Source organism: Anser brachyrhynchus, assembly GCF_964034855.1.
Source record: "Anser brachyrhynchus genome assembly, chromosome: 3".
NCBI classification, from domain to species: domain Eukaryota; kingdom Metazoa; phylum Chordata; class Aves; order Anseriformes; family Anatidae; genus Anser; species Anser brachyrhynchus.
This window is the reverse complement of record NC_137696.1, coordinates 106,709,117-106,733,051: the sequence shown is the minus strand read 5'-3', so window position 1 is coordinate 106,733,051 and position 23,935 is coordinate 106,709,117. Positions and strand designations below refer to the sequence as shown.

The following is a 23,935-nucleotide window of genomic DNA, read 5'->3' as shown; positions in this document are numbered from 1 at the left end:
CAGGCATCTACCTAAGATACAGTTCTCTTTCATACTAATTTAAAAATTGAGTTATTCTGTTGAATCCTATAGCCTAAAATCCCCACTGTCCATCAGCACTTACAGACCTAATCTCAATAGATTTATAAATGACTAAAGGAAACATTAAAGACAGGACTTAAATGTTCCCCAATTTCCAAAGGGAAGTAGTTTCTGAAGGACAGAAAAGTGGAAATAGATCCGCACACCAAGAGTAGCAGACATAAGAAGTTTCCTCTTTCATGGTAGAGTGGCTTCTCCAAGTAGTAATGAGGAAGTGCTCTAGGAAACTGCTGCATCTTGGTCGATCTCAGAATACCGTAGAACAGATAGATTCATTTCTCTCCTTTGCAAGACCCTGTAATTTTCTGAAGCATAAATATTTTTTTCAGTTGCTCAAAGTTCTCTCATTTTTATAAATGGTAAATAAAAAGCTCTTTAGAAGACTTTGTAAATCAAAGAAGAATATAGCTTTAAACTGTTTGCATGCTCTTGTACCTAATAAAATGAAAAAGGTGAGCTCATCTTTTTATTTTTTCCTGTGATGTTGGCCTTGTGAAGCATGTTTCAAGAACAGCTTTGAACAGTAGGAATTTCAGAGTAAAGCTTTTGCATCTATACATATTTTAGTACACTGATGAAGGGGTGATGATGATGGTTATCTTTTAATCAGTATATGTGGTTAATTTCTCAAGTCTCTGAACAGCTTTTATTCAGTTCTTTACTCAGTCAAGGAATTCACTGATTTTATTAGAACCTTTTTTGAGTGAGAACTAAATACAGGCTTCCAGACTAGTTCTTGTATGAGAAAACTGGAACTTTGTAAGAGCTGGATAGCCTCTTTCCATAGAGTGGTATACTGCCAATCCAGCTCTGAGACATGGATTCAGATATGTCTCACATCATACAAAACTGTTTAGTGTTACCAAAAAGCTCTTAATAATTTGGCACTTCATAGCATGAGTTTTATGATTCCAAAAAGAGTTGCTCTGAGCAGCTTTGGGAGTAAATTTTCCATTCAGTTTGCAATGGATGCAGATGTAAAGCAGATTATTTGCTTAAGCTTGTACCACTTGTTTCTTTTTTACAAAGGTTTTTGTTGTTGTTGTTGTTGTTTGCTTTGTTTTGTTTTCCACCATCCCTCATTTTCTAATTGCTTTTTTTTTTTTTAGTTTTCAGTCTTTAAAATAATAATAATAATAATAATCTATCCATTGCGATTTTCACATCTGTGGACAATGCAAGTTAAAATAAAAAGACCAGTTCTGCTCGTCATATAGACATGAATGGTATTTCTATGTGGATGTGGGCTGAACTGAGCCCTAGATCAATTGGACTGTCTTATAGTTAGTATCAAATTCTAATCAGGGTTGTGCTGAGGTATATTTAAAATAATTCAGTGTTCTACCAGTATAACTTGAGAGCAGATTTTCATTCTCGAGTTTGATACTGTGTATATAAAGCTGTATATTTTGAGCACATGCATTTCCTGAAAGAATTTTTTGAGTCCATATTTTTTCATTGGATTGTTGCTAGCTCACAGTTTACTGTTGAGCTGGTGTTTGCTCAGTGTTTTTGTATGAAGAAGATGTTGGAAGTCTTCTGCTTCACTGTTGCACTGAAGATACATTTGATTATAGGTTCTGTAACCTAACTTCCACTGTTGCCCTGTGTTAAAGAGAGTAGGGTCACAATACGTACTTTCCTCATCAGGCTTTATTGGCTATGTGTGTCACATGTATTTTGAGGAATGCTGGTTGTTAATGAATCCTGCTTTGTTTAAAAATGATTTCATATATACTGGGATTTGATTTTTTTTTTCTTGTTTTCATACTCTGCTGTTTTCTCTTACTCTCCTTGTCAAGTTCTTGCCATGCATGAAAATGTTCTTAAGTGTCCTACACCAGGCTGCACAGGCCGGGGCCACGTAAATAGCAACAGGAATTCCCACCGAAGGTAAGGATGCCATCACTGGACACCAATCTAGAGGGAACAGTGCCTCCGAACTGCAGCCCTTCTAGCAGTCCACTGGCTGGGGGGGAAGTGTGAGTGTGTGTTCTGTTGTTTTGTTTCTAAGATTGACAGATGGTGCTTCATGTGCTTTATCTGCTTTAAAGAGTAAAGAGTTTTTTCATGCATTTTCTGGGGAGGACAAGTGTTCATTCGCTTCAGTATGGATGAATTGATTCACAGAAGACATTTTAATCATCTGTTAGGTTTTTGGGTGTGGTGTGTGTTTTGTTTTTTTTTCTTTTTCTTTCTGTATTGGTATTAGCAGTGATACAAAATGAATGGTATGACTTCTCTGTCACAGGGACAAGGAAGAGTCTGCCAATATCATCAAGACTAGGACAGAGTTCTTGTCCTCACACTTCACTCTCTTCAGAGACTATTTTACAATACATGAAAAATTCCACTCTACCCCTAAAAATGATATCTTATACATGAGAAACAACGTTTTGAATACACAGACATTGTAAGAGTTAACTTTTCAAAAAAAAAAAAAAAATTAGTGTCAACCCCCAAGTCTTTATTCAGATGTAATTAAAGTAGAATTTTGCTTGATTAAGAAACGTTATGAAAATGTCTCATTAAATTAAAAAATTAGAAGCCAAAAATGCTCAATATAAATAGTCAAACAAAGGAAGATTGAGAAAAAATACAACTTTTCTATAGTTTCCTAAAATTAATAATAGATTCTTATACAAGGGATGTCACTGCCTTTTAAATTCTGTCACCAAAAAAAAAAAATTACTATAACTTTTAGTATGTCATAATTTTTCCTCAAATAATGAGGTCTTGCTTATTTCCTTACAATTTAGGGAAAAAAAATCCAGGAAATGTGAGCAGAGGGTAAAAGGATGCAAAGTTCCTATTATTTAATTCCTTTTTTACTGTTAATTGTAACATGAAGGCTTAAGGGATTACACAGGTGCTGGATGTTCAGTCTTACGGGTTACTGGAGCCCCCCTTACATGCCTCCTGGACTCTCGTGGGTACCTCATCAAGAAACTCGGGTACCCCTTTCTTCTCTGTAGTGATGCTGCTACTAGATGCTGCAAAAATCTCTGAGAAGGTTTTTGGGGATTTACTACTGCTCAAAGCAGCATTCAATTTTGGTTGGATACCTACTAGAATATTAGAGGTGATGATTGAAGAAGAGTATGTCAATAGAGAGCAGCTGCCCTCCGGTATGACTCCAGAGCACTCTCACCCCTCTGCAGATCTAGGACAATGAGGGAGGGCTGAGGGGAGCAGTCTGCAGTCTGTGCTCACCTCTTTCTGCAGCTTTTGGGGCATTTTGCTCTGCTTCATTTTTTTTTTTTTCCCTTTGGAGAAAGGAACATCTGGGAATGCGCTGATTTGCCTTTCATTTTAATTTCTTTTCCTGTGGAGAACACAGAGAGCTGCGGTCACATAAGTGTTCGATAGACTGTGACAAGGAAAGGACCCCCTCCATTGTCAGGTCACAGGTTTTTACAACTTTACTAAGAGCACCATCTGCTGGCATCAATATACTTGTTTTTCACTGTTCTAAATCTTTTCCAGAAGAATCAGGCATATTTTAGTCACTTTAACAGTAGTACAGCATTTGCAAATTTAACTGAATTTTAATTCAAGTGCAATTTCTTTTCATGTTACATCATCTACTATTAGGAAACATACCTTAGTGCTTGAAAGTCATGAACAAACACTAAGCATAACATATTTGAGATGTAGATTTAGAGACCCTAGGCCAAATTTTGCACTCATTTTTATGCCTTGCAAAAAGATTGGAGTTAATGGAGCTGAATGAAGTGTGAAGCAGCACAAAATTTGGCCTAAATGGTACTATCATTTAATCATCTTCAGCAGCCATTTCATTGGCAACATTTGTAGATGTGTAAAGGTCACAAGTCTGCTAACAGAGCTGCACAGTAGATTCCAGGGTATATTCTCCTCTCTTACTGGTATGTTCACTGGCTGACATCCATAAATAATCTACCCATATACAGTCAGAGAAGAAGAGCAGTTATAAGATCTACCATGCAACTTTGAAAACAGAAGAAAGGAAGTCTAGAGAAAATACATATGACCAAAAAGCTTTTGGAAAGTCTTTTCCTTCAGATTCTTCCTGATGCAGGCTAAGGAGGAGAAGGAGTAATTGGATCAGTGCTATAATGTGAAACTACGCAGGACAAGACAATTAAATTTCCTTTCTGTAATTGCAGCCTCTCTGGATGTCCTATTGCTGCAGCAGAGAAACTGGCTAAAGCTCAAGAGAAGCATCAGAACTGTGATGTGTCAAAATCAAACCAGGCATCAGATCGGGTTTTAAGGTATTAGAAATCACTATAATACTTATTATTATGCAGAATTCATCACACATTCACCTAATCTGAGAATTTATATTTATATACATTGTATATACATATATATCTCCTTTAAAGAAGATTTAGAATTAGGGCTTCTGGATCCAATTCTCACAGAATATATTTCCCACTCAATTTACATGGGGGAGGGTTGGTAATTATTTTGGCAAATACATGTAAAGCTGAAAAGCTCATTTTTGTCTTAGGCATTGTTTGGTGTAAAGATGACTGCTGGAGTGCAAAGTCTAAGAACAATGTGAAAAAAGTTGGTATCTTTTGGGAATAAACTAATATTTACCGGTAAGTCTTGGTTTTTTCAGCAGGCTTTTACTAGTAAATATCAGTTTAAATTAAACCAGAAGCCCTATTTGCATTACCAAAACGATAGTAGACCTTTTGACAGAACACGTGGAAAAATGACGTGTGTAGCTTAGATTCCAAAATAAGGTCAGATATAGTTCTTTGTCTATTTCCCCACTCACTGCCAGGAAGGATGGAAAGAGAAAAATTGTCCTAAATTTTTTAATGGGAAGGACCTTGAACCAATTTGACATAATTATACCCATTTTCTTCATCCACATAGGATTCTGCATTTATCCAAAGCTGTATCCAGCTTTGTGCTATTGTCTCTTCTTTTGAGATATGTGGGTGGAAAAAATATTGTTTCTAAGGAGCTGAAGTGTGAAGGATACATGTAAAGGGACTAGACTTCTGCATGATTTTACAAGCCTTATATTGATGATGCCCCAAGAGCTGCAGAATTTCTCCATGGATACTGAGATATTTGTGGGCTAGATTAGGTACATCCCTCTCAGCTGTTGTGAAGAACATGGAGGAAGGGCCACAGCTTTAGATTCCAGAATTTCCTACTGATCCTGTAGGTTTCTTAGTATTTGGTTATCCTCTAGATTTAAAATCTGATAGGGTAGCTTAAAATGAAAATTTTCTACTGTATTAACAACATTATTCTTTGCATATTCTCTGAAACTTCATCTAATCTTGATGGTCTTTTCAAAAAAACACTAATAAACCTAAGAACACAGAATTATGGTTCACATCTGCAGAATATTTTTTGTAGAGCTTATTGACCTTTTTTATGTTCCTCGGATTATTTTTGATGGGCTTTGTTTTAACTGTCCCTAATTCAGGTTATGCTATTTTTCATGTAGCATCCCAGACAGTTTTCTTAGAGAAAGATTGTTTAAAACCTGTTAATAAAAAAAGGTCTTTTGAGGGAATAACATAGTTTCTCACTTATTGGAAAAGGCAAATGAAAAATGCAGTGGTTTTTAACACTGCTCATTAGAAAGAAGTCACTGAAGTCAGATGCCATACAAAGAAGGCAACTACTCAAAAGCTCATCTAGTTTGCTGGCAAACTCCCTACGAAGTTGCATAGCAGTTTTAACTTTGCTTGCGAGTCTGCACTGTGTTTCAAATTTTATAGGCAGTTCACCCAATGCTTTCATCTTATCTCCTGCTTTCCCTTTTACCATTAAGTCATTGAAGTATTTAAGATGAAGAACTTGGGAGTTATTTATATTTACATGCAGGTGTCTGATGGGGAGACAGAGATGCTCCAAGAATAAATTCCGAATATTTGTCTTCATGCCAGTTTCCATCCCACCTGCATTTAAAATTTCTTTGAAAGAAGTCAAACTCATAAGACTTCTGTTCTGTAGAAATTTTGGATTTGCATTGAATGTGCAGGAATTGAACTGCATTTTTTTTAGATAAGTGTAGATTATCTTGAGGTAGGATTAAAATACTATTAATATCAGCTCATTGTATACATGAGCACCCTGTATTTTGGAGGGAAACCTCTCTAAAGAAATGAGCATACATAAGTCAAAGGGAATAGTATGAATAATATGATTTTTTGGCTGATCTTTACATACATATCCTGACTAAATTATATGAAAAAGAATTCTTTCAGAAAAAAAAAAAAACATTATATTCAAAACTTAATTCTTACTAGACATCACATCCCATTTTGTCAGCCAGCATGATGATTCTTCTGGTCTTGACTGAATTTGTGATCCTGTGAATGTTCCTTCTATTTCCTCTGTTTATAAATGCAGTACAGAAAACAAAAGAAATAAAAAAACAAGCTTGATATGATTCTTGATTCCAGCAGAAGCACTTCAGGTGTGTTGTTCATCATCTTTACCTCCTGCTAAATGCAATAGGTAGACGTGCATCACTGTGTAGCATTTGCTTCCTATGATCCATTTATATAACACTTTCTTATGTAGGTAAAGCTTGCAGGATCTGACCTTTATTTACTTAATTTATACATTAAGAGCTGATGACTTCTGTGTCCACATGCAGAAGACAGCGTGACAGTGGAGGAGTTCACTACAGCGTTCCTTCACTATTTCAAAACTTACTTCAGTGACCTGAAAGATCAGTTGGGGCTTTTCCTGATTATCCTCTCTGACCCTAAAGGAAAGAGAAATTTAGCTGATATTTTTATTCTGTATTAATTCGCAGAAACTTCCTTCATGTGTGTATCTGTGTAGCAAGAGTTGCAGCTCCTGCCAGAACCTTGCATTTAAGGGTGAGCAGGACCTGTGAGGCAGCGGCTCAAAGTCCACAGAGATTGTGAGAATCTTGTGTGTATTTCTCAAAATTAACCTGGATCTGTATACTGAAGAATGCAACAGGATGAAACAGGACTAACTCCATTGGAAAACATACAGAAAAACAAAGTACAACTCTGTTGAAAGAAATTTAGAGGAAACTCTATTGATTAAACGGAGCTTCCACTTCTAATTTTTGTTTTTGACATTTAAAGGAATTTGTCCAAACCTCTTCTGTCGGTCCACTTACCCCTTTTTGCTTCACCTCCCAAAAGAGAAAATGTTTGCTATGTGATGCAATTACATGGGGAAAGGGAAACCCTGAAGTATTTTAAAACAGAATTTTAAAATAGGTATAGGGTACATTTAGAGGTATTAGAATTAGTTTTGTCTAGGTTTTGTTCAAGAAAATATATATTGTTTGTCTGCTGAAAATAACCAAACCAAGCAAATGCAATAATATATTGCTGTCTCTTGAGTACAAGAAATAACTACGATTTTCTAATCTGAACTATAAATTATGCACAAACACATTAAACTGAACTGCATCTAACAAACTTTACATATCTTTAATTTCTAGGCCCATGTGCTTTGTTAAGCAATTGGAGATCCCTCAGTATGGCTACAGAAACAATGTCCCCACCACCACACCCCGCTCCAACTTGGCCAAGGAACTAGAGAAATACTCTAAGACTACGTTTGAATATAACAGTTATGACAACCATGCCTATGGCAAGAGAGCCATAGCTCCCAAGGTGCAATCCAGAGATATATCCCCCAAAGGATATGATGGTAGGAGGTGCACACTCTTATACATGAGAGACAAGTTTGCAGTTAATCTTGTTGTTGTATATGTAAACATCATACAATTAAGACATGTTTTCATGTTCATATAGTATTATGAGAAATGCTGTCATGTGTAAGATATTTTAAAGGCTTTTTAAAAAACTGTTGTTTTATTCGGTTCTTGCTTCACAATTGTTGCACTGGCAAAAGAACACCTCCAGCTATTAAGCTCCTGGGATGTGTTGAGATTGCAATAAAAGCTGAATAATAGAGCTAGTTCTTGTGGTGCAGGAGCAGTGTGTTATGTTGCCATCTGGGAGACCTGGCCTCATGGGTCACATTAGTATTCTCACTTCTGTACAGTAGTTCAGGTAACTCATAAAGATAACATACTTACTCTATGGGGACGTGGAAGTGGAAAACCTGTATCTCATTGCACTTCAGAAATCACTGCTACTTATTTAATGAGGCATTTCTGTTCATTTTGTCCTTGTGAATACACCTGTTGAATTCTCTGGAAAACCTCACATAAGTAATATGTTTAAAATTAGACTAAACATGACTTCAGTTTAGGAGAAGACAACGGTGTCCATCAGGCAAGAGGATTTTTTTAGGGGAAAAAAATGAACTACATCATAAAGAATAGAGGAGTTGGATTGTAGCTTTTTTCAGAGCAATACAAGTTATATATATATATAATCTAATAATAATAATAAAGTGCCTTTATCTTTTTGTTGTCATTGTTAGAATATTTTATGCTACTCACAGACTACCATAGGAAATTTCAAGCAGGTGTCAGATTTTTGTTTAGGAAAACAGAAATAAATATACTATATAGAACAATTTATGCTGACATCTGAATGCAGGTTCTGACATTCAAAAGTAGGTAAGTGGAGAAAGGGAATATTGTTACAGATCCTGCCTTCATATTTCTGATATTTTGGATTTTTTTTTTCTCATAGAATCAACAGGCATGTTCTTCCACTATAGCAGAAAGGAGAAGGGTTATGAAAGGCAACACATTTTTGAGTAAAAATGCCCTTTTTTCTTCTCTCATACACTCATCTTATTTGCCTGTCAGAATAAGAGCTTGAACATTATTAAAGGTAATGCAGTAGCTCTAACTGCACTTAGTAAACTAATGATATAAGGTAAATATAAGAAAAAATGAGATATCAACTCTTGTGTGTATGTTCTGTCTACTCTTGCAGAAGAATCAGTGTATTGCTAGGGAATCTGTGGATATGCATATTTATGGATCAAATTACTGATGTTTAAGCAAGTAATATATATTTTTTCTCATTTAAGACCCTATTTCAGCAAAGAATCAGAAATTACACTTTTTTTTCCAAATCATCAGAACTTAAAAATACATGTTACATCAAATACAAGTTCAACAGTGGCCTTAAATAATGAAAGATTAGGGTGATCTACATCTAACTGTCTTTCTACACTCTCATCTTCCTTTGACATAAATTAGTATAATAATAAATTTTACTTTTATCCAATCTTTTTACTAATCTGTCTAGATTTGTACAATATTGTTTCGCTGCTCCGTTATCTAAGCCCGAGAGTACTGAGGGACCCTGATACATGTGATTCATGCTGGTACAGCAAGTATATGTTGTTCTTGTGTACTCAGAACAGTTAATGCCCATTACAGCTGGAGCAGGTTGTTTGCCAAATGAAGGCAAATTTCCTATGGATTTGCTCAATATCACTGGCTCTGCAGCAGGTGGCATATGCTGTAGCTGTTTCCAAGTGATGTGTGTACTGTTTGACCATGCTGACATGGTCTCAGACACAGAACATCATTTGAGTTTTTCTTTGTACCCAATCAGTGATATTCATGAAACCTTTAGGATCCCCCTGTATTTGTTATTACACAGCCACTCTGTTATGTTTGTCTTAAATGTGCAAAGGGCTTTAAAGTTCCTCAGGAAAATCACCTAAAGTCATAGAACGATTAACTAAATTCTTGGCACTGACTTTCAATGGGACAAGGATTTTGATGGTAGCTACTGGAAATAACTGAATATGAAGGTGATTTCAGGAAGAGTCACTTCACTTAAAAGAGCCACTTTTCCACAAGAAATTTTGCAGTATTTCTAGCTGATTTTATAGTCGGGTGTAAAATAAATTATGCCAAAGCCATTATGGAGGTACAGAGTGCACACCTATTATGTATGTCAGCAAACACATTTATATAAGAACAGATTTAGTTCTGAAAAGTCATACTGAAAAAGCTGAAAGGAAGCCAAAGTTATCTGGAATACTTGTAAGTAAGCAGCAGATTATTTTTTCTGACTATATAAGATGAGACAAATAGTCTAAGGATATGAAAAATCAATAACTTCATGTTTCAATCTTTTTTTTTTAATTGTAAACGAGCATTGTATTTTCATCATCAGAGAAAGGGATTATATGTTCAACAGTGTATGGTTGTGAGTGACATGAACATAAATAGTTCCTCTGGATTATTTTCTTGATTTTTTTCAGTAAACTTTATTAAAAAAAAAAGGAAAAAGAAAATGGATATATTATATTGTGAGATAGGATGCTCTGATAATTGTTTAGGAGTAAGTACTGGTTGTGTTTGTGGACTTGCTTTGTCTTTGATAACAGTTTCATGGTGGATCACATCTTGGGTTTATTGGGTTTATGGTATACAGCAGCAGAGATAAGAACATCTGGACTCAGCAGGCAGAGAAGATAGCAACTGTTCCAGTTTCTCAGGTGATGACAGGAGCTCCTCTCATCCCACAGACAATACTGGGACCTTCTATTTAAACACTGAGAAAACACTAAGGGTGGGATTCATTTCACCATGATGCTTCTTTGATGCAATTCATCTCCTCCTGAAGTACATATTTAAAACTGACCAGGTGAATCATCACCTGAAAGTTCCTATTTTTTTCCATGCCATTAGAGAAAGCCTGTAATGACTAGGTCAGATACCTGAAATTAGGTGAGATGAATCTGTCACTGTGAGTCATAAAACATATTGAAACTGTAATTAATTTATGTAACAGATTCCATGTTTAGGCAATACTGAGGATGAGGGTGGCTGGGTAGAATTTAATTCCATACCAAATATCTGAGTTTAGTCCTTTAAGTTGTTGGGATCTCTTCCACTCCTCCATTAATTAGCAAGAGGAGCCTGTAGACTTAGAGAGGTTCTCTGTAATCAGTCCCTAGGCATGCCCAGTGGGAGGCCAGCATGCTGGATGGATATGCAGCTGCGTCTATTATTTAACAGGAAAAGCATTTTCCACATTTGGTTTCACTGCTGGATCATAAAGCATACCTGGACTGCAGATCTTCAAACCTGGTGCCACAGAGTTGGTCTACTAGCAAGCAGAATTGCCTGGTATTGAAACAATGTAGTTTTCCCTTCCTTAGAGATGGACTTGATTTAATTCATTATGAATTAGTCATCTTTGTTTCTCCTGAAAAACTAATGTGGAATGAACAGACCGGGCTATGTGACATGTTTTAAAATGTACACTTACAGTAATTTTAAAATGACCATGGCCATTTCTCTCCAAGTTTTGCTTAAATCATTGGTAATCTAAAATCTAACAATCATGTAGCATGCTTATAGCACTTTACACCTTCAAAGTGTTATGCAAGTAAACCACAGCACAACTAAATTTTAGAAGCAATTTTATATTTATAGGGAAAATGAGTTCAAGGGATAATATAGGTTAACCAAGGCCACAGAGGAGTCCATATCAGAGCATGCATGAGTTTCTGGTGGATAGTCTTATCTATAAAGCTGCCTGTTTCCCTCCCTTTCTTTAACACACATTCTTATATATATGATTTCCCATATAGCATGTCTCTTATGTTTGTTTAAATGTGACTTCCTATAAGAAGACTAACATTTTTTACTAGTAACAGAAGTCGTATTTGTTCATATGAATTTTAAAAGATATTTTTAATTTGACAAGTTTAGCGGTACAGGGTGCTTGCTGTGTTAACACAGTAAAAACTGAATTATTCAATTATTTTCTTCCTGAAGTATAGGAAAATTCTTGTCTGTCTTGGATACCATTGCAAATTAACAATGGATAAATGCTGAATTTTTAATGACCACCACTGACTACTATATTAAAGATGAAACTCTGGAGAAATTGTTCACAGGTTTATTATTAGTGGATACTCTGCTAGAGTAGTGATACTATGTGTTCAAAACAAAGAAAAGTGATGAATGTTTAGCATTCATTTCACTTTAAAAAAAAAAAAAAATCACACCCTGTGCATTATGTGGCTTTCCTGAGAAAACTCCATCTGTTATGAATTAAGTGAAATGCTATTTCCTTTACAGTAAAAATAGTGCCATGATTTTTTCAGTTTTGTAGAGAAAGAAGAAGGATGACATAAGCTCTAGCAGAGATATTTTGCTTTCAGATTCTTCTTTTGAACCCTGCCTGCCTACCACAGCAGCCTGTGGTTCACAAATGGGTTGTGCTCATGGGAGCAGATTATTATATGTATGTCTGCTCAGACAAATACACCTGAAGAGTCTGGCATTTAAATGGAACCCATCACAGAAGAGCTCTAGCTAGGGTCTGACCTTTTTTTGTATAGCTCTCTAATCAGCATGCTAGTTGGTTATTGTTATACTGTGCTATATGGTATGATCTCTGCAGTATATGTTTCTCTCTAAAGGGGAAATAGTCACTGTAATATCCATGTATGTATCCTCTGACCTTGACTTTTATTTTACATGAAAATACATAAACTTTTAGATTTAGGAGAACAGACAACACTTTCTTGCATTTTATAGAAATGCTTTTAAATAGTTAATTTGGGAAGAAGGTTGAAGAAATAAGTGGGCTAATAGGACAGTTTTGCATTATTATTGTAATACGTTTGGCTGCAAAGAGCAGTTCTTATAAGCAGCAACTGTTCTGCATTGTGTTTAAATGGGATGGAAGTGAGCTTTGTCAGCGCGCTAGTGGTTTCTGTCAGCCAGAATACAGCTGAGTGCCTCTGTCCTCAGTGCAAGCAGGAGTGAGTATCTTTGGCCTGTATTGTTTTTACAGATTTGTAGGCACTTGAGATGTTTGAAGATGGGGTTGTTTCACTTACACTTGTTTCCATTTATACAGCCACTGCTTTTGCTTATGTGAGATCCATGGTGTGGATCCACCTTCTTTCTACTTTCATGTTCTCTTCCTCCTGTCCTTTCTGATGGCTAATTACCTAATGTGGTGTAGGAAGAACCTGTTATTAAATATGAAGTGTTTAAGGACATACGGTTAGCACTTTGGTCTGGAGACCCAAGCCCATTAGCTTTATAGTGGGCTTGTTCTCCAGTAGCTCTGGGGAGTCTAGGCCTTACAATTACATTTGCTCATGTAACTATGAAAAAAGTCCCATAATGTTATGGTAACATTATGTTGGCCCTCGTTAACAAAACTGAGTGACCTGAGCAGATCCTACCTTCTGTCTGACTGTATACGTGGGGTAAAAGCAGTGTTTCTTTGTGTTTTTATTCTTTTCTAAATCCAGCCTGTTTGTCAGAATAATTCATGATCACATCATACAGATTTGTGCAGAAGGTTATTTCATACAAACTCACATATTTAGCGTATAAAATCATAGACAAAAATCAAGAAATACAGCCATCATTCTTATTGCTTTTTTTTTTTTTGGGGGGGGGGATGGTTTTGTTGCTCATTATAAATTTCACCTCCAGCAATTTGTTTTTCTCTTCACTTATGCGGAATGTTAGTTCTTTTGAGTCATCCTTGTCATATTTCTTCCCACAGCTAAACGTTACTGTAAGAATTCAAGTCCAACCAGCAGCACAACAAGCAGTTATGCCCCTAGCAGCAGCAGCAATATGAGTTGTGGTGGAGGCAGCAGTGCCAGCAGTACCTGCAGCAAGAGCAGCTTTGACTATACTCATGACATGGAGGCAGCGCACATGGCTGCTACTGCTATTCTGAATCTCTCAACCCGCTGCAGGGAGATGCCTCAGAACCTCTCCACTAAGCCTCAGGATCTCTGTGCGAGGGTAAAAATCAGTAATTCTGTTTGTTGATGAAGATTCGTCTTTTCTGCACTAGCTTTGTGCCTCTGATAGAAAGAATAGCTTTAGCACATCTTCCTTTTTTTTTTTTTTCTTTTTCATTTTCCTCAAAATTAACATAATGTGGTGGCTCTCTTAAGCAGAAAAAAAAAAAAAAAAAAAAAAAAGGAGATTGCTCACAAGTATCTCAGGAAATCCCAATCAGTATATAAACTGCTTATACTGAGAGCATGATAGCATGTACTCACTCTTCTCCCTTTTCTTTTTTTTTTTTTAATTTGTCTCTTAGTAGTGAGATCTATAATTATAAAAGATGTTTGAGTTGCTTAAGTAGTCTTAATTGCACTAAAGAATTTTTTGCCAAACACTGTCTGATTCATACATTTTATGAAAGTATTAAGATTTAATGATGTAATTTCATTTAGAAGTCATATATGGGACCTAATGCTGTAAGATCTAGTAAAAAGAAATCTATGGTACTTGTATGCTATGTGTGTCTGTGATATTGCAGTTCTTAAGTCATTGCTTAAGACATTTGAAACAAACAATAAACTCTCCCGTACAGGTGACTTCAAAGGTGCTGAAAAATAGTGCAGGGTCACTGATGATTTGTATGTTCATAGTTTTAATATATTATAGAATTAGAGACAAAAAAGATAGATGTTGTTTTTAAGCTTTATATATAGAAACAGTGCACTATTAACATTCATTAAAGAGTTAGCAGAATATTCATTTTTTAATTACAAACATTAAATTTTGACTCTAATAGCTGTTGAAAATGAGTATTTAACATGTACCAGCAAACAGTACGGTGCTACATATAGGATACCACTAGATGGCTAAGTAGACAGATGCAGTGCAGAGGAAACATTTTTATTGTGCTTATAGCAGAGCTTCTGAGATGGCAGACATGTTCTGTTCTTCTGCATATAGACAAAGGTTTTCTTGCCCCCATCGTGCAAAGCCTGTAGATTGTTCATAACAAACTAAACCCTTAACAGTAGGTATTAGTAATAAAACATATATTAACCTGGAATGGTTCATGATTTTGTTTTCAAATGTTTCTTTTTACATTCATTTATTTAATACTGTATAAGAGGGAAACCTCTTTCTGGCATGTAAAAATACAGTTGTATTCTGTATCAATGCTGTGGAAAAAGTTGGAATAAAATGCTTATTGTCTTACATGTCAAAAACAGAAGGGGCCTCTTTCCTAATGTTTCACCCTATATCAAAACTGAATAAATGATTTTAAGAGGGGATCAAGACCCTTTTATTAAAAAAAAAAGGGGATTTGCATTAACGGTGCTTTTGTTACTTGAGAGAAAGTTGCTAGGCATATGAGGAGTCAGTAGCATTCACACCACTTTTGAAACCAAATTTCTTGTGGAGTGTTTCATTTGTGAAAAGATGAGGGATTCTTTGTGGGCACCTTTATTCTATTTGTTCTTAGTTTTTTAAAAATTCATTTTCATTTAAGATGTCTTATTTTCCCTCATCTAATAAAACAGAGAACATTTGTTTGTTTCTATAAAGGGAAAAGTCAGAGCTTGTACTCACAATTTCACAATACTTCAGTTGCCACAAAAATTGTCACAAATATTCCTTTACCCAAATTTATTGATTATAAGGGGTAGTATACAAAATGCCAATACAATTGCATTTGCAGTGAAGGAACTGTGAAATTTGTAGGCATTTTCTCTTCCTAAAACATGGCCAAATGGTGTCCAAAAGGACTTCTTTGGGTAGTTTACAAAGAAAAGATTTTTTTTTTTTCTCTGAACACCCAGACAGGTGACAGGACTGGAAACAAGAATTATGCAGATGTTAACTCACAGATACTCAAGATACTCACCTGTCACAGAGTAGACCAAGGACAAAAAGACAACAACAAGAAAATATCTTTAGATATTTCTAATTTTCACCCCAAATTTTGCACCTGTTTTCTGGGTGGCGGGAGAGTGTAATGAAGACTCATATCCTGTTCCCCCAAACATCAGATTATCCATTCAGGAAGCAATCTACTTGAACAGCATTAATGTTGTGTAACAGCACCATGCTATGTGTGGGAGGGGGCTCAATGCTTACAATCTATTCAGGAATGGAAAAGTGTTTTATCATTCTGCTAGGCAATCATATATACTGAAGAGCACAAAGAGGTAGCAGTTTAGCAGTTTAATAGTGTGAAGCTGAATTAACAATATTTTTCTTATTTTAACAGAATCCTGATATGGAAGTCGATGAAAATGGGACCTTGGATCTGAGCATGAATAAGCAGAGGCAGCGAGACGGTTGCTGTACCATTTTGACACCACTGGAGCCAATGTCACCACAACGGCAAGCTGTGATGAATAACCGGTGTTACCAACTGAATGAGGGTGACTGCTGGGACTTGCCAGTGGACTACACTAAAATGAAGCCCAGTAGGATAGACGAAGATGATTCCAAAGAGATTAATGTATGTCTTTTTCATCTATTAGTTCTCATTGCAATCTACTTTCTGTAATTCATTGCATTTCTGAAAATTGGAGGGAAAGAGGAAACAATAAATAGGTGATAAAAAATGTGGTTTTCTACAAAAGGACTTCTGCTAATTAATCTTTAGAAATATATCATGCTGGCACACATCTGATCTGTGACTAAGTTCCATAAGACAACATTTGAACCATGAATGTGAATCATGTTTTCTAAACAGCATCATCTTGTTAACAAATATTTTCTTCAGTAAAGAGGCTTCACTATATCCAGATTATGCTATTCCATATAAGCAAGTTGACATAACTGTGCAATACCAGGATAATCAGCTCTCAAGACAAGATATTCCACTGAATTTGAAAACCGTAGATGATGTGCTGAGTATTTGAAAGCATGCATTACTTAGATATCAATTTAAATAAAAGCAGCAGAGTATAATATAAGCTTTCAACTATTTTAGCTAATCTTCTTGTAGATTACTGACACACTTCTGATAACTCTGTGTGAAAGGGCCTGTATTAATGAAATGCTTAGTTTCAAGAATACATACAAAGAAAGTATACTAGAAATTGGTATTACTTTTCAATTTAGATACTAAGACAACAGCAGAATCCTTTAAATGGAAAAGGCAAATAAAAAAAAGTTAGGGAATTTATTGTATGTTTTAAAACTTAGAATATGTGGGATGTGTTCTGGTGTGAGCCAAGACACTGAAAAAGTCTGCCGACAAGTTTTAATTGAATTGATTTTGTTCATCAAGCTTCAACCCTTACCCGCTGTCATAGTTTACAATACTGCATTCAATATAATTTGGACTTTCGGAGACTTCTGTAGATTGTTCTTTGGTTTTTGTTTTGTTTTGTTTTGTTTTCATGGTATAAATTATAAAATTAGGCTAATTATTTGTGTGTGACTTATCTCTTGCCTATTTTAATTAAAACTTAAATCTGTTTTCCCTACCTTTGAAACTTACAATAAAGTGGCATTTTCACTAGGTATACTGAATACATTCTAGTTCCAGTGTTAGTCACAGTTTTGCTATTAATTTCACTGAAATTAGGAAATCTGTCATTATTAAGGAAATGTGAGGTAAAACATACAGTATGAAGTGTTTATCAGAGCAAGCAGATCACATTTCTACTATGGTGTTTATAGCACCATCTTCAGGAATCTCTAAATCAATGCATTCAGCCACTTCATTCCTGAAATGCATGCTTTTGAATTTCTGAATACATCAATAAAGCTAATTATAAATTATATAATTATAATTTTCCACTGATCTATTGAGGTTTTCCCCAAATTGAGATTCTGTGAGCAGATGTTAAGATTGTTCCTGTTTCATCTTTGACTTGTTCTAAAATGTTAAAAAATATTATTTAAGATGGCTTTTTGATGCTGCATTTAGTCTTCTTTTTTCCTGTTCCTCAATTTTCCAGTGACTTTAGAAAAAAAATCAGTTCTTTTAAAGGAAAATATTATGACAGTTATATAAAAAGCTGTGTTTTGCCTTTTTTTTTCTTTCCTAATTAAATAACGTAATTAATTTCCATATATTGTGAAGTCTGCATCAAAATGTCTAAGTACTATTTAAAGGTTTAATAGGTGAAAATATATAAAATAATTTAGTTATTTTTTCTCTGACAGACTAGGTTAAAGGAGATAATGTTTGATGACTGTGCTTTATTTTATGTAAATTGTAACATCACCTATTTGAAACTAATTCTCATATATTTGCCTGTAGCCAGAAGATTTGGATCCTTTCCAAGAGGCCCTTGAAGAGAGAAGGTATCCTGGTGAAGTAACAATCCCAAGTCCTAAACCCAAATACCCTCAATGCAAAGAGAGCAAAAAGGATTTAATAACGTAAGCATAATGTGAGGTGAAATTATTTTTCTCCTTTTAATCTTTTCTCTTTGTCTTCTTTTAAACAAACAAGTACATATACGCCTTGCAGTATGAGCATGCAACATTTGCAGCATATAAATGTTTCAAACTGCCAGTTAAGTAAAGTGATAAGCTAATGTGTATTTGCTTGTTCTTAATGATGCTATATTGTATTGAGACGCCATTTTCATTTAATCCTGTTCATTTTGCAGCTTTTCGATTAGGATGCTTAAAACCCCTTGCAGTCATTGCAGCTAAACTGGAAACAATGAAACTTTTAAAAGTTTTTTTTTTTTTTAAACATACTTACTATTTTGGCTGTTTTTGTTTTTGTTTGGTGGCAGATGTCCAACACCAGGGTGTGATGGGAGTGGTCATGTGACTGGTAATTACGCCTCACATAGAAGGTGTGACTTCATTTTTTTCATGGTGGATTCTGTCTTTTCAATTTATTGTTTTCAGCTTACCTCAACAATGCTGTCAAAGTAAAACGTTGAACTATGTGTTAACCCTTTGAGTAATATATGTTGATCTTAAAAGCATGCTAATTTGTGTGTTGTATAAACGTCTTTTATTTTTAAATAGATTACTAAAATTTCCAAAGTATTATTAAGCATTTAAGTAGTTAACCCAGGAACCACAAATATTTTCGTTACATTTTACTAGTTCATAGAGAAACAAACAAACAAACAAACAAAAAAAAACACAAAGAACATTTATAGTATGTAATTTTGGAAGTAACGTTGATATCTAAATATATTCAGAGGGTTAACTATATTACAAATTTCAATATTACAGCACTTGCCCCATCGCTTTTCTGCATTACAAACTTTTACTTTTTAATTTTTATGTTGTGTTTGTTTGAAAGTGTTCAGTTAATAAGAAGATTAACTTACTTGTCTGTCCTACCATGTCTTACAGTTTATCTGGCTGTCCCTTGGCTGACAAAAGCATTCGAAGTATGCTGGCCACAAGCTCACAAGAACTCAAGTAAGATATAAAAAACAAATATTTTCTTTATAAATATTTATCTGACCACAAACTGTGTATAGTTACATCAGAAATTAGAAACACTATCTGTCTGGAGACCTGCTAGATGATGCAGAGGGGGTTGATCCATGCTTGGAAAGTATGTGAATTCTCTAGAAATTCTACACAGACTGGGTCTGTGCATAAGTCTGATGACATAGTATTTTCTTTTGTGTATTCATTAAGTGATAGGGATGGAATGCTTAAACTAGATATTTAAACTCCTGTTCATTTTATTTTCTGGACATTTGAGCTTGCTAGTTAGAACAGAAAAATCTCATGGGATTAGACTAATGAAATACTTCTGATTACACAACTAGTAAAATGGTGTAGCTTCTCAGGGTTAGACTGGAGGGAAGAGAGAGCAGTCTGTTTATTCCAAATGCTTGCATAATCTTCCCCAGGTTTGTATCACTGTTAACAGCTTAATGCATTTTCTCATTTGACTATGTTTTTTAGTGTCTACTTAGTTATTCCCCTACTTAACACACATTCTTTCCAATTTCCTTGCAGTTATTTGGAATGACATTTGTGAGCTATGAAAGTTAGAGAATTGTAGGACTTAGCTTTGATCTGTCTTCCTGCACCATATGTTTGATTGGAATTCTGTATGTGGAAGAACTATAGCATTTCTCTGTGCTATGAGTTAGTGGTATTCCTGAGATGGTAGTGTGGGTAACATGGAAGATGTTCACAAATAACAAGGGAAAACTGAGTAGGGAAAATATGAATGAATAGCTTATGCTACTAAGAATAAGCAATATTCTGTCTTTACCATACATGAGTGCATTAACTAGCATTTCTTGAGTTCACTACTTGGATGGAAAAAAAAAAAACTCATGGGAAACATGAGAAAGCAAGCAAGAGAAAGCTACTGAAGTTAGCTTTCTTTCTAGTCTTATCTAATTTAGTCACTAAATGCAAACAATAGGAACAAAAATCACATGTATTACCTCTCCAGTCAAAACTAACTTTTCTGAACAACCAGTTCAGATCATGGTAGTATCTGCTGCTAGAAGGCTATATGATATGCCAGTGGAAAGGCTGTAAATGAGATCAAAGAACATATATAAGTATAAGCAGAATACAGGCAAATAACCCAGAGAAACTAAGATTTGGGCCTGTATTTTGGGTTGGGACAGGTCAAGCAGCAGGAGTTCAAGGAACTGTAATTACATAAACAGAGCATAGACAAGACTGTTGGAGCAGCATTAATAATACTTTAAGCACATACTTTGCTGCTCTAACCCTTCATAAAGTTTACACTTGAGTTGGGAAAGTGCTCCTGAATTATCCCATCTCCTCTACTTTTCTAAAGCATCTGTAGTCCAGCCTACCCAATACAGACCAGAGTGAATAAAAGATAGCTTGAACTTGAGTTCCAATCATTTTTCATGCCATTCTCTCTACCTATTGCGAGTTTTGCCTACACAAAGAGAACAAGATTAATACATACTTAAAATTACAAGCTTAGGTTAGCATCCATTATTTATTTAGCAGTTATCATAGTACCCAATGAACACATTAAAACTCTGTTAGATGAATTCAAAAGTCAGGAAATGTGAGAATTTTAAATAGGCTAACTTAACTTGGTTCTCTTTTGCGTTTTTATTACAAGGCAATCCTTCAGTTTCTGATCACATATTTTTTCACAGGACAACAAATAACGTTGCACGGGACAGACAGTAGTCACTGCATAAACAACTAATGGATTTCCTCTATGTTCTTCATTATCCCATGTGTGGCCCCGTCTTTTATTCACTGCACTTTTCTCAAACTGTACTCTCAGATTATATCTTATAATTCACTCACATATTTGTCATTACCATTGCATCTGAGTGTTTCTTAATTAACATAGCTTGGTTATAAGGGGATTAATTTATTTTCACTTGGAATTAATTTATTTTCACCTGCAATTATACATTGAAATAAGTCAGGGTTGGTATTATCACCAATTTAAAGACAGAAAACTTAAACATGCAATTTTGATAGCTCAATTTGAGACATCTAGGACTCAACTTGTCAGGGTTCTTCATGATATATAGAACTGTATATGTTGAAAGCCAACTACCCATTGAATTCTCTTGAAGCTGTGGGAATTCGGCAGCTCTACACAATGAGTGGTTGACCATCTGTGAAAAGGAATGAGCTATATAAAAAAGCAGAATAGAGTCCAGAGCACAGCAATGGGAATATCCTTTCTCCTCCACCTCAGACTCTTTATTCAGTTCCAGCTTCCACTTTGCCCATTCACTGTCTTGTTTTCTTTATCATTTTTTTCTACATTACTCTGTCTTAAGCTCCTTATCTAATCAGTCCATATCCTATCTCCATCACATTCATATTTTTATTGTTCTCTGCCTCTTAGCCATCATGCTGAAGTTAGTACAAAGAAATATATTCAAAAGCAGGGAAGTGGGAGTCCTTTGGATGACAGCATCCTTTATACAACTTTCATTTCTGCTCTTGTTCTCTGCCTAATAGCGGAGAAGATGTGATCATGTATATGATTATGTATATGCACGAAGCAGCTAAACCAAAGCTACATAAGCAACTTTGATTTGGGAATTTTTAAACTGTGAAGTACTTCATTTACATTTGTTATATTTTTGTGTGTGAGGTTTGGGGGTATAATTTCCTTGCTTTTAAAAAGAGCAAGCTGAAAAGAAGCACAACTCCCATAATGCAGGATCCTGCTGGCACTCTGTCAGGCCACTAGCATCATGAGAACTTTTGGAATCTCTACATAGGTCAACTGAATTACTGTGATAGTAACAGCAGTAAAAGGTATAACACTCTGCATGGATTGGCACCAGAAGGAGGTAGGGAACTTTGCTAATGTGTTTCATACATATTTGCTGATAGCAGAAGAGTAGTGAGTATCAGTAACATTGACTCCTGCCCCAGGCTTTAGAGAGAAATATATACACACTATTTGCCTATATCCCAAGCTGAGTTCCCTTCTGTCCTGTTCCTTTCAATCTGTACTGTTCCTCTCTCTTCATCTTTTATTCCTCGTTCTGGTTTTCATATAGTTATTTCCAGTCATCCATAAAGACTTCAACCTTTGTAAAATTTCTGGAAAATATTTATCTAACGTGTGAGGTTTAGTGAACAATTGGTAGTGCAGTAGAAGAGATGATAGTTTAGTATAGGGATTGAATTTCTGGACTGCATATTGTGGGATGATTTCACAATTTTATCAATTTGCCATGCATAGCTCTTGTAGAAAATATTGCATATGTGCTAGTATAGCCTTCATATCACATTCTACAAAGCCACAATATTATTGTGCGTATTTTAACAATACACACAAATTATGTATAATGCACCTTCCTAACTAGAATTCTGCTAGAACTCAGATTTTTTTTTTTAAGACCTAACCGAAATTAAAAATAGCAGACACTGGAGACTTCAGATAATGTTCATATTCTATTCATAATCAAAGTAACAGGAGAATCTGTAAAGCTTAGACAAAAAATATTTTGCTTAATAATTATGTTCACTGTGTTGCCTTTTGGTTATTGTGGCTCTATAAGCTCCATCAACTACATTTCCTGGCTACCAGAAAAGTAATGTGACTTTCAGTTAAATTGTTCCAGGGTTGTCCTAATTATTCCTTGCCAACCATACTTTGCTGATATAAGGCTTCTTGCTTTGGGTTACTGAGCAGATTGTGTGATTCTCTTCTTTCACCGAAAGTCCGACTGAAAACTTGAGTCTTTGTGCATAGTTTGTTGACAGGCCAAAGCAGTTACACAGTCTGGTCAATGATCTCATCGACATAACAAAACAGAAATAATGAAATATTTTATGTGGTTTGAATTCTCAGTTACTGGTGTGGCAAAAAGGACATCAACAGCTTTAAGGATCTATGAAGAAATTAATGCCTGTCAAGAATCCAAGCCTTTCCAACATTACGATTTGAATTATAATGCTTGTAAAAAGCAACTTATTTTTAAAAGATCTAGGAATGCTATATTGATGAGTAAACTTAACTATCATGGGAAAGCAATTAAGAGCCCACCTAGTGACAGCCACCAATATTAAAATATTCATAAGTTAAATCCAGTTTAATCTTACCTAGAGGCCTTTCCTCGTCGTTTTTCCTTATTTGCTTCTTTTCATAGAAGTTCTTCCTAACACTTACAGTTGCTTCAGAACTGTAATCCCATTGTAGAATTATAAATACTATAAAAGGCAACATTTAAAGCTCTTTTAATTTTATTTAAAAGAAAAAAATGTTTTTAAAAGAAATGTTTTGATGATCAGTAAATCAATCCCAGACAAAATGTATCATGCTGACTGAGAACCTTTATTCTCAGAGTACTGCCAGCCCATTAACCAGAGAAACTGGTTCCAGAGAGTCCATGGAAATGACAAATTTAGTTCTGATCCTACTTTGATGTAAAAATACTGATACTTCTTAAAAAGCTGTAGGTAACTAAACATTATCTTGCACTACTGTGGAACTGACTGTCAAATTATCAATATTTACCGTTTGTCCTTTGGGTCAGTTTTCTGCCAGGAAATCACATTAGTGCTTATATTAAAGAATCTGAACCTCATAAAGATTTCCAGTTCAACCAAGTGCCTACAAGTCTGGATACATAAATGGTATATAATACTCCCATTACTTCAGACCCCAAACATCCGTGTCTTTATGTAGATTTTGCATGTCATTATTGTTTCTGTGGAGGACATCTTTTGGCATTACCCTACAGCACTTACAGGGAGGAGGACAGTCTCGTTTCCCTCTACGCAATG

The 23,935-nt window shown here is 35.3% G+C and overlaps 1 protein-coding gene across 35 annotated transcripts in view; it reads left to right on the top strand.

Moving 5' to 3' along the window:
* Window positions 1–23,935, top strand: part of MYT1L (myelin transcription factor 1 like) — a 331,277-nt gene that overhangs the window by 255,185 nt on the left and 52,157 nt on the right. For 27 of the 35 annotated variants that reach the window (XM_080588548.1, XM_080588526.1, XM_080588539.1 and 24 more), the window contains 8 exons: window positions 1,884–1,974; window positions 4,230–4,337; window positions 7,532–7,743; window positions 13,518–13,765; window positions 16,002–16,238; window positions 17,997–18,118; window positions 18,484–18,546; window positions 19,061–19,129. In XM_080588548.1, coding sequence (XP_080444674.1) covers window positions 1,884–1,974; window positions 4,230–4,337; window positions 7,532–7,743; window positions 13,518–13,765; window positions 16,002–16,238; window positions 17,997–18,118; window positions 18,484–18,546; window positions 19,061–19,129 — 1,150 coding nt within the window. The remainder of the gene's footprint in view (window positions 1–1,883; window positions 1,975–4,229; window positions 4,338–7,531; window positions 7,744–13,517; window positions 13,766–16,001; window positions 16,239–17,996; window positions 18,119–18,483; window positions 18,547–19,060; window positions 19,130–23,935) is intronic. The other 8 variants (XM_080588555.1, XM_080588556.1, XM_080588547.1 and 5 more) reach the window with 2 other exon arrangements.